Below are 9,423 nucleotides of genomic sequence, written 5' to 3'. Positions count from 1 at the left end.
TTTAAAAAAAAACACCTGCAGAGAACCAACAAACCATTTATTATTGATTTAAAGGCTCTAAAATTTAAAGACTTCGTCCGGCTAACAACATTACAAATCATGTACAAAGCAAAAAAAAACACAAATTACCAGAAAGTATCCAAGAATCGTTTACAATAAGAGAAAAGCAACAAGATTGAAGAAGAAAGTGTATGTTCAAGAAATGTTTGGTGAGGACCAGTTAAAGGAGTAAATCTATGGAACAGCTGCACTAAAGAATTAAAAGACATGTAGCACACTGAATACGTTTTCAAAACTGTTTAAAGATAAAATACTTAAACAATATAAAAATGGTAGAGCAGAGAGGAAGTCATAAAAATAAATACATAAATATTAAAATAAAGGATAAGCTGTGTTCACTTTGATTGTAATTGTGCAACTTCGCATGCAAACAGAAACAATCTTTTTGTAAGACGTGTTTATTTTAATTTACAAGTAGTCTTACTCTCATGTAAGAGTTATTTAAAAAAAAACAAAAAACAGTATGTGTGCGTATGTAAACTCACCGGCCACTTTATTAGGTACACCTGTCCAACTGCTCGTTAACGCAAATTTCTATTCAGTCAATCAAATGGCAGCAACTCAACGCATACAGGTATGTAGACATGGTGAAGAGGATGTGCTGCAGTTCAAAGCGAGCATCAGAACAGGGAAGAAAGGTGATTTAAGTGACCTTGAACGGGGCGTGGCTGTTGGTGCCAGACGGGAGCTCTGAGTATTTCAGATACTGCTGATCTACTGGGATTTTCACCACAACCATCTCTAGGGTTTTTACAGAGAATGGTCCCAAAAAGAGAAAAGATCCAGTGAGCGGCAGTTCTGTGGCACAAATGTTGATGCCAGAGGTCAGAGGAGAATGTCCAGACTGGTTGGGGCTGATAGAAAGGCAACAGGAACTCAAATCTCCACTGGTTCCAACAGAGGAATGCAGGAGAGCATCTGTGACACACAACACCACCTACTTTCTACAGAGAGGGAACAGCAGCAGAAGACCACCCTGACACTTTACTAAGCACCAGGTGGGCCTAATAAAGTGGCAGCTGAGTGTATATGTACTGTATGTACATATATATATGTGTGTATATATATATATATATATGTGTGTATATATATATATATATATGTATGTATATACACACACACACACACACACACACATACCGTACATGTATGTATGTATGTCTATATGTATATGCATTTTCTTATCATTGTCATACATGCTTTGCTTAAAAAGGGTAGGCATTGTAAGCAAGAGCTTCACTCAGCCTACACCTATTTCAGGTTGTTGATGTGATCTGATTTGTAAAAGTTATTTTTTGTTTTTTTGTCTTGATGAAAGTCAGCCTGAAATAAACTTCAACCTCCAATAAACTCTCCATACTGTAAAGGATATAGCTGTGAAGTGAAGAGGGTGGTTAAACAGTCTCTAGGAGCAGGAGCAGCTTCTGCACTGGGCGTTCAATGATGGGTGGCTTGCCAGAGCGCTGTCCCACCTTTCCCATCTTCTGGTCTCCAACACGTCCATCTTTATAAGTCACTGTTTCTATTTCTTTAGCCAACTTCCAATCAGACCGTGGCAGATTATCCGTCTTCTCCATGACGACGTGGCACACTTTGAGGTTTCTTCTAGGAGTATGCCAGCGCTGTCTGGTGGCAATATTGAAGAGGTACTCTCTCCTCCAACGACTCCAGAATTGCTCTGCGAGATATTGAACATGACGATGTCCTCTCTGATGAATCTGGCAGGTAGGGCAGTGATGGCTTTCATGGTGAGCAGGTGATTGGGCGTTAGTGGCTCTGGACTCTTTGGATCACTCAGGTTCGTTGACTGTCAGAGGACGACGGTTCACTATGGACATAGAAAAATGTCCGTAGAGAGGCGTCATCCAGCCTGCCTGATGAGAGTGAAAGAGTAGAGCGAAGAACATTCCTCTCCGTTCTAATCTGCCTCTCCCATACCCCTCCCACATGGCTTAAAGAGGGGCATTCATGCTGAAATCACACTGCCTCTCAGCCAAAAACATGGTCAGACGATTTGCATCCACTTGCTTAAGAGCTTCATTGTGCTCATTTTTAGCCCCAATGAAATGAGATCCTTGATCAGATCTTCTGACGTATTGCTCCTCTTATGGTGATAAAACAACAGAGGGCATTAATGAAGGCCTCTGTTGACATGTCGTGCAACATTTCAATGTGGATGGCTCGACAGCAAAGGCAGGTGAAAAAGAGGCCGAATCGCTTTTGCACTTTGCGTCCTTGTTTGGTGAGGAACGGATCGAAGCAATCCGTTCCAGAGTAAGTGAATGGAGGTGATGGGTCTACACGCTCTGAAGGCAGATCTGCCATCCTCTGTTCTTCTGTAACTCTTCCCGACATGTAAAACATTGATGCAGATGCAGATGCTCTGTTGATTCCTGGGATCCTGTATCCATTTGATCTGATCTCATTGATGGTCATACATTTTCCTTGATGCTGCACATTTTCATGACATTGTGCAATTATCATCTTGGTGTTGGGATGATCTTTTGGTATGATCACCGGATGCTTCACTGAAGTAGGGAGAGATGCATTTGTTGACCTTCCTCCCACCTTGAGGAGTCCATCTTGATAAAGAAAGGCGTCCAACTGACCCAGTTTTCTCTGAGAAGAAAGGATAGTCTTACTGAGCAACTTTATCTCTACGGGGTGTACTTGTCTGTGTATGTTCTTTATGATGATGCTACGCACATCCTCTGGTTCCTGTACAGTGCTGTGATCTTTTGACTCATCACCCCTGGCACGACGGATGAGACAAGTGATGGCTTGAGTTGCTTTTGACCACGACGATATCTTTGACAAGCGATCAGAAAGACTCACATCACTGCCGTGGTGCCATTGCCAGACCAGCATCACATTCTAGCTGTGGTGGGATTTCATCTGCTATTGTTTTGAGATGATTCCAGTGCCTTGCCGTGTCACAGGTAGGAATGTGTGTTAGATTCACTGGTATGCAGTAGGGAGATGGATGAGTAACCTCTCAGTGTGGAGTTGTAACCTCTCACTCTAAGACCTGAGACTCTTTGACTGTGCATTAATGCATCCTTACCAATCATTGTCGTGAGCTTCAGTCTTACAGGATGTGTTTCAGTTGTAAGCTGTTGTTAACTGCATCACTCTGAGTGTCCAGCAGAGCATAAACAAGCCTTTCCATACCCGGGCTGCTGATGGAAGAAACCCACACCGGCACGATCATTGTAGTGTTAGCTGAGGGTTTCCACAGTGAGAGACACTGTGGTTGCTGCTTCTTCCCTGCTGCTCTGATTTGGAACTGACATGCTTTTGGTTTTAGTGTAGCCGTCGTCATGGAGACAGTAGGATGTCTTCCCTGTCACATGAGTGTTGGTGAGGACAGTCTTTTGCATTTTGCCCTGGCTTCAGACAACCAAAGCATATTCTGTGTCAAGACTTCTCTTCTTTCTTCTTTGCAAAGAGTCCGCTTAGTTTTCTGTGGCCAGATGCGTGAGCTCATGTAGGAAGCATGACGAATGATGAAGAAGTTTTTGAGTACTTCAGGTTGTGTCATGTTTCCACGCTGCCAGTTACTCCAGACCACATCTTGTTTGTTTTTTAGTGCAGAAGAGAGTATTATCAAACTTTTCAATGACAAATTGCATGTGTACACTTAAAATAAATAATAATAATAAAAACAAACAAAAACCTACATTAGTTGTAACATTTATAAGTGACATTTTGAATAGTAAGGTTGTGAAAACAAAAATCGCAGAGCAGAGAAATAGATTTGGATAAATTATGGATACTGGAAAGTTCTGTTTATGTTGTCCTGTGCAGTAATCTGCCAGTTTTATGTGTGATGTTTTATCATTATTATTATAGACAGAGTTCTTCATAGAACTTCTTAATTTAGCTTTATGTGTGCCGTCTCACAATGTTTCACTCTGCTTAAGGTTTTTGTTGGTGTGAGTTACCATGTGTCTTTTGAGTTGCTGTTTCCTTGTAAATCCAGAATTGCAAACAGAGCAGCTGAACGGTCTCTCTCCTGTGTGAATTCTCATGTGTTCCTTCAGACTGTTCTTCACTGTAAACCCTTTTTTGCAAACAGGACAGGTGACTGGCCTTTCTCCTGTGTGGATTATCATATGTTCCTTCAGATGTTGCTTCCTTGTAAATCCGTAATTACAAACAGAGCAGCTGAAAGGTTTCTCTCCCGTGTGAATTCTCATATGTTCTTTCAGACTATTCTTCAGTGTGAATTCTTTTTTGCAAATAGGACAGGTCCCCGCTTTTTCTCCTGTGTGAATTATTATGTGTTGCTTCAGATGTTGCTTCCTTGTAAATCCGTAATTACACACTGAGCAGGTGAAAGGTTTCTCTCCTGTGTGAATTCTCATATGTTCCTTCAAAGTTTGCTTCCTTGTAAATCCATAATTACAAACGGAGCAGGTGAAAGGTTTCTCGCCTGTGTGGCTTCTCGTATGTTCCATCAGAGTTTGCTTCCTTGTAAATCCATAATTACAAACAGAGCAGGTGAAAGGTTTCTCTCCTGTGTGGGTGTTCATGTGTTCCTGCAGATTTTGCTTCACTGGAAATCCTTTATTGCAAACAGAGCAGCTGAAAGGTTTCACTTCTGAGTGAATTATCATGTGTCTCTTCAGACGTGCCTTGTTGCTTAAACTTTTCCCACACTCCGGACAGCCAAATGGTTTCTCACCAGCAACACACCTCCGATCATTGACAGGAACGTCATCATTTTCTAGAGAGTTTAAACCTGACTCAGGTTCTTTTGTCTCCTTCCAGTCTTCACTGTCATCAGTCTCAGATTCAGAGAAGTCTCCAGTCTCGTCATCAGTATCTGGTTCTGGATGTCTATCTGGACCTGAGTTACTGACTAGTTCTGGTCCTCCCAAGACCTCTCCATTAGATTCTGTCTCCATCTGTTCAGTTTCTCTTTGATGAAGCTGTGAGATCTGAGGTTTCTCTTCATCATCTTCTTCACTCTTCACAGAGACAGGAGTGAATGGGATCTTGACATCAGCCTCCTCCAGTCCCTGAAGCTGCTCTCCCTCCTGACTGATCCATAAATCCTCCTGTTCCTCTTTTATGTGTGGGGGCTCTGGGTCCTCCTGGTCCAGACTGGAGCTCCACTCCTGCTGCTCAGGAACCTCTTCTTTAACCACCAACAGATGCTGGACGTCTGCAGGACAGAAGGAAACAAAAATTAGAGAAACAGTTCTCAACAGTTAGGTGCGTAAGATAAAAACGATAAGTTTGCTTATCATTTTATCTGAGTTTTGCCTCCTTTGTTTTGATTGTTGTAAAGGCCTGTTTTCTTTATCGAATAGTAGAACAATGGTTTATTTTGGTTGACCCAAGCCGTTCAGCATCAATCCAGCCTGACAAGAAAACAATTCAACACAGATGTGCCTAGAAAATATTTGACCTCTGCTGCATGGCGATCCACAGTGATCTCTGATGGACATAACAGCTCTCTTTCTCAGTGTGTGTGTCCGTGAGATTGTCAGTTTATTCTTTCATGTCATGTTACAAACTGTTAGTGTTTGTAATTAGCCGTGACACGGGTAGCCACAGAGCAGCAGTGGCGAGCAGACGGTTGAATTGGTAAACGGGCACACACACTGCATTCCTCTGAATCTAGATAATACACATTTTAAATGAAGGACTTTTAAGTGAAAGGAGCCAGTTGAGGTGGTTCGGGCATCTAGTAAGGATGCCCCCTGGGCGCCTCCCTAGGGAGGTGTTCCAGTCACGTCCAGCTGGGAGGAGGCCTCGGGGAAGACCCAGGACCAGGTGGAGAGATTAGATCTCCACACTGGCCTGGGAACGCCTCAGGATCCCCCAGTTAGAGCTGGTTAATGTGGCCCGGGAAAGGGAAGTTTGGGGTCCCCTGCTAGAGCTGCTGCCCCCGCAGCGTGACCCCGGATAAGAAGATGAGATGAGATGAGATGAGATGAGACTTTTAAATGATTCTTAAGTTGTTGTCATGACGTGAATGCGTGGTAACATCGGTGTGAGTCCACTTTAGCTGGATCTGCCACAGCTCCCGAAGACTTGAAGTGGAAACATCCACAGCTGCTTTTATTTCTCCTTTCACTCATAAACACACTCAACCATAAACAGTAAAGACTCTGAGTGAATCCTGGAGGATCCTCTGAGAAACGCCAGGAGCTAGCTGCGGCTAACAGGCCTCACCGCGCGAGTGAATGCTGTAGCTGACGTTAGCCTAGCATCGTTAGCAGAGCAGTAGAAAGAAAACAAACCTTCACGCAGGTTACTTTCCGGTTTTATAACCACCACCAGCTGTCCCCGGTGTCGGTCCATCTCTTATAAACAAACAAGCACCGTGTTTTCTGCCGTTATTTGGACTCAACGAACGGCTTCTCTCCGCTCACTAATCCCGGGGGACGATATTTTCCCCCCAGGACTCCAGAAGAAGGTCCCGCCCCTTTTCTGCCTCTGATTGGCTAGAACCCTTCTCGCCAATCAAAGGCTCTCCTCCGATTGGTTGTTTGACGTGGCCGTGAAACGTCATCTACTGTCATGGCAGGCTGTCGGCTAATCTGCTTTGAACAACAGGAGTAAACTAGGTCAATCCAACCAGCACTTGATTTTAAATGGTAAATGGACTTGTACTTGTACTTTCTAGTCTTCTGACTACTCAAGGCGCTTTCACAGTGTTTGTCACATTCACCCATTCACACAGACATTCACACTGATGGCATCTACATACCATCTAATCGAACCATTCACACCACCTATATCCTCAAAGTAATTTCAGTCAAAAACAACTGGACTGGTTGTTTGTCTAGGAAGACGTTTCACCTCTCATCCAAGAGGCTTCATCAGTTCATGTACGCATCTGACCAGGCTGGGACTGGTCCGGTCGGACCTAGACAAACAACCAGTCCAGTTGTTTTTGACTGAAATTGCTTTGAGGATAACGACGACCTTCGACGAATGAGAACATTCACTGGCTCATTCACACCACATTTACACACCCATGCGCAGCACGAGGAGCAATTCGGGGTTCAGTGTCTTGCCCAAGGACACTTTGATATTTGGACCGGGGGAGGTGGGGATCGAACCGCCAATCTCTCAAATGGAGGACAAATGTAAATTCACAAGCAAAAAAACAAACTTTACTTCTTATGAAAGAAATGGAGCAGTATATTTCAACACTTTCCCCCTCACAGAACAAAAAAGCATCACAACTCTGAGTGTGTTCTGTACTTTTAAGGTATTTACGTCATCTGATCACTTCTGCGCGCACCCCTTTATTTTATTACTACTTATTTACTTTTATTGACGCTAATATTATTTTTATTTTTCTCTCTCGCTCCCCTTTTTCTTCTTTTTTTTTCTTCCCCTCTCATCTCTTTGCTTTGTTCTCTTTCGGTGTTGTGTTGATGTTTACACCAGCCACAATGTATTGCATGGTATTTGCATTTGTATCTGCTGGTCACTTTCCATAAAGTTTAAAGAAAAAAATCCAACCAGTACCAAGAAAAGTGCTGTAAAAACCGATCTATTATTATTATTATTATTATTATTATTATTATTAGGAGTACAAATCTGACCAGCCATGGCGCCGAAGCACTGACTTCTATATTGCCTGGGTAGATGTATAATGCAGCACAATAAAACAGCACTATTTCGCCCAGCTGTGTAAAGTGCAGGTCAGTCCCTATTCTAGACTAATGAGAACTAGTGATGCAAGGTCCATTAAATAAATCACACAAGTACACAGAGGAAACTGGGTATATAAAGCATTGAGACAAGTAATGACTATTGTACACTGCAGTTTACCTGTTTTGCCGGAATAAATCATCAGTGGGCTCCTTCCTTTTGGATTGTATTTGGTGATCGACTTGAATGGACTTTACTATGAGAGGAGCTGGTACCGGGGCCAGTTGGTAATTCTTTAAAAACACTCTTTAATAAACTCCAGGTTCACTCACTACGTTGATGGTTCTTCGGTTAATGTGCCAGGACTCTAATCATGCTGCTGCAGAGGTTGGGTGTTATTTGGAGCAGTATTAGTGGTTAAAGAAAGATGTTTAAATGCGTTCAACTCACTGCCCCGAGCTTCTCTGTGTCAGCCGCGACAGCCTGTTAAAAACTCTCCTGAAAATCTATGTAAATAGTCGTTACACGAAAAAAATGGTCTGGATGGCTTATTTGATGACCCAATTTGCCTAAAACTAAAAAGATTCTTAAATCATTACACTGGCTTCCTGTACATCAGAGAATTGATTTCAAAGTCCTCCTGCTCACATATAAATCACTACATGGTCTAGGGCCGAGGTATATCACTGATATGCTCCCACTACATAAGCCTTCTAGATCACTAAGATCCTCTGAGGCCAATCTGTTAGTGGTTCGCAGAGTAAACTCAAATCAAGGGAAAGCATCTTTCAGTCATTATGCAACAAACAGCTGGAATAAACTTCCTGAAGATGTGAGACTTTCACCCACTCTGACCACTTTTAAAACTAGACTGAACACTTTTATGTTCACCTTAGCTTTCTGCTAAATCTTTGCACTTTTAACGTCCGCACTGTTTTTATTATTGTCTATGTTTTTATTCTCTCTGTCCTTCTGTAATGCATTTGAATCCATGACATGTTGTGCTGTGAAGCACTTTGAGTCTGCCTTGTGTATGAAAAGTGCGTTACAAATAAAGTTGCCTTGCCTTGCCTTGCCTAAAAAGACCCTGGGATGATTTTACACCGGGATTTCACTCTAATGTGGAGGCGCATTAGACATTAGGGCAGTGTTGTTCAGCAACAAAAGACATGTTATATGTGTGACATGTTCAAAAAGCACATTTTGCAAGCATTGGTGATGTTGATCAAACTTCAACACTGTTCACTCTTCATGTTTATATTATTAATGTTTGTTGCACATGTGTCTTTAGTTTTGGATATCTTTTCTTGGTTGTTTGAATATGTTTAAAGCAACTCTTACGTTTCTGGTTTGAAGTACAGCACAAAACAACTCCACAGCCCCCTCTTCTGAGTCCCCTTCTTCTTCTCTGTTTCTATAGCAACACACAGACAAACAGAGAGAGAGTTAGTGAGATGCAATGGTGAAGCGAGCTATCTATAACCATGAACCATATTAAAAAGGCAACAGGATGTTCAATGCAGCACCGTTTCAGTTCAAATAAGAGTCTTCCTACAGTTTCTCTGGGCTGAAAGCAGTTCACAGCCACTCTGCACATCCAGGGCTGTTTGATAAAAGCCAAATAGGAAAACTAGAACACACCTTACAGGATCCAGGCAGAACATTTCCTAATCTAATGACAATACCAGATGACTTTGGTAAATACTCAATCATACAAATTAAACACGGCAAAAACTCAAATTC

General features: G+C 42.3%; 1 protein-coding gene across 1 annotated transcript; it reads right to left on the bottom strand.

Annotated features, from left to right (window-relative positions):
* Positions 1-1,539: 1,539 nt before the first annotated feature.
* Positions 1,540-6,459, bottom strand: LOC310964552 (uncharacterized protein). The gene is made up of 2 exons (XM_083937729.1): positions 6,315-6,459; positions 1,540-5,230 (listed from the first exon to the last, which is right to left on the bottom strand). The coding sequence occupies exons 1-2, from the start codon at positions 6,373-6,375 to the stop codon at positions 3,960-3,962; spliced, it is 1,332 nt and encodes a 443-aa protein (XP_083793855.1). The 5' UTR covers positions 6,376-6,459; the 3' UTR covers positions 1,540-3,959.
* Positions 6,460-9,423: the final 2,964 nt, after the last annotated feature.

This window comes from Echiichthys vipera (genome assembly GCF_963691815.1).
Source record: "Echiichthys vipera genome assembly, chromosome: 23".
Classification (NCBI taxonomy): Eukaryota; Metazoa; Chordata; class Actinopteri; order Perciformes; family Trachinidae; genus Echiichthys; species Echiichthys vipera.
Note: the sequence above shows the minus strand (reverse complement) of the source record. Positions and strands in the feature narration are given on the sequence as shown.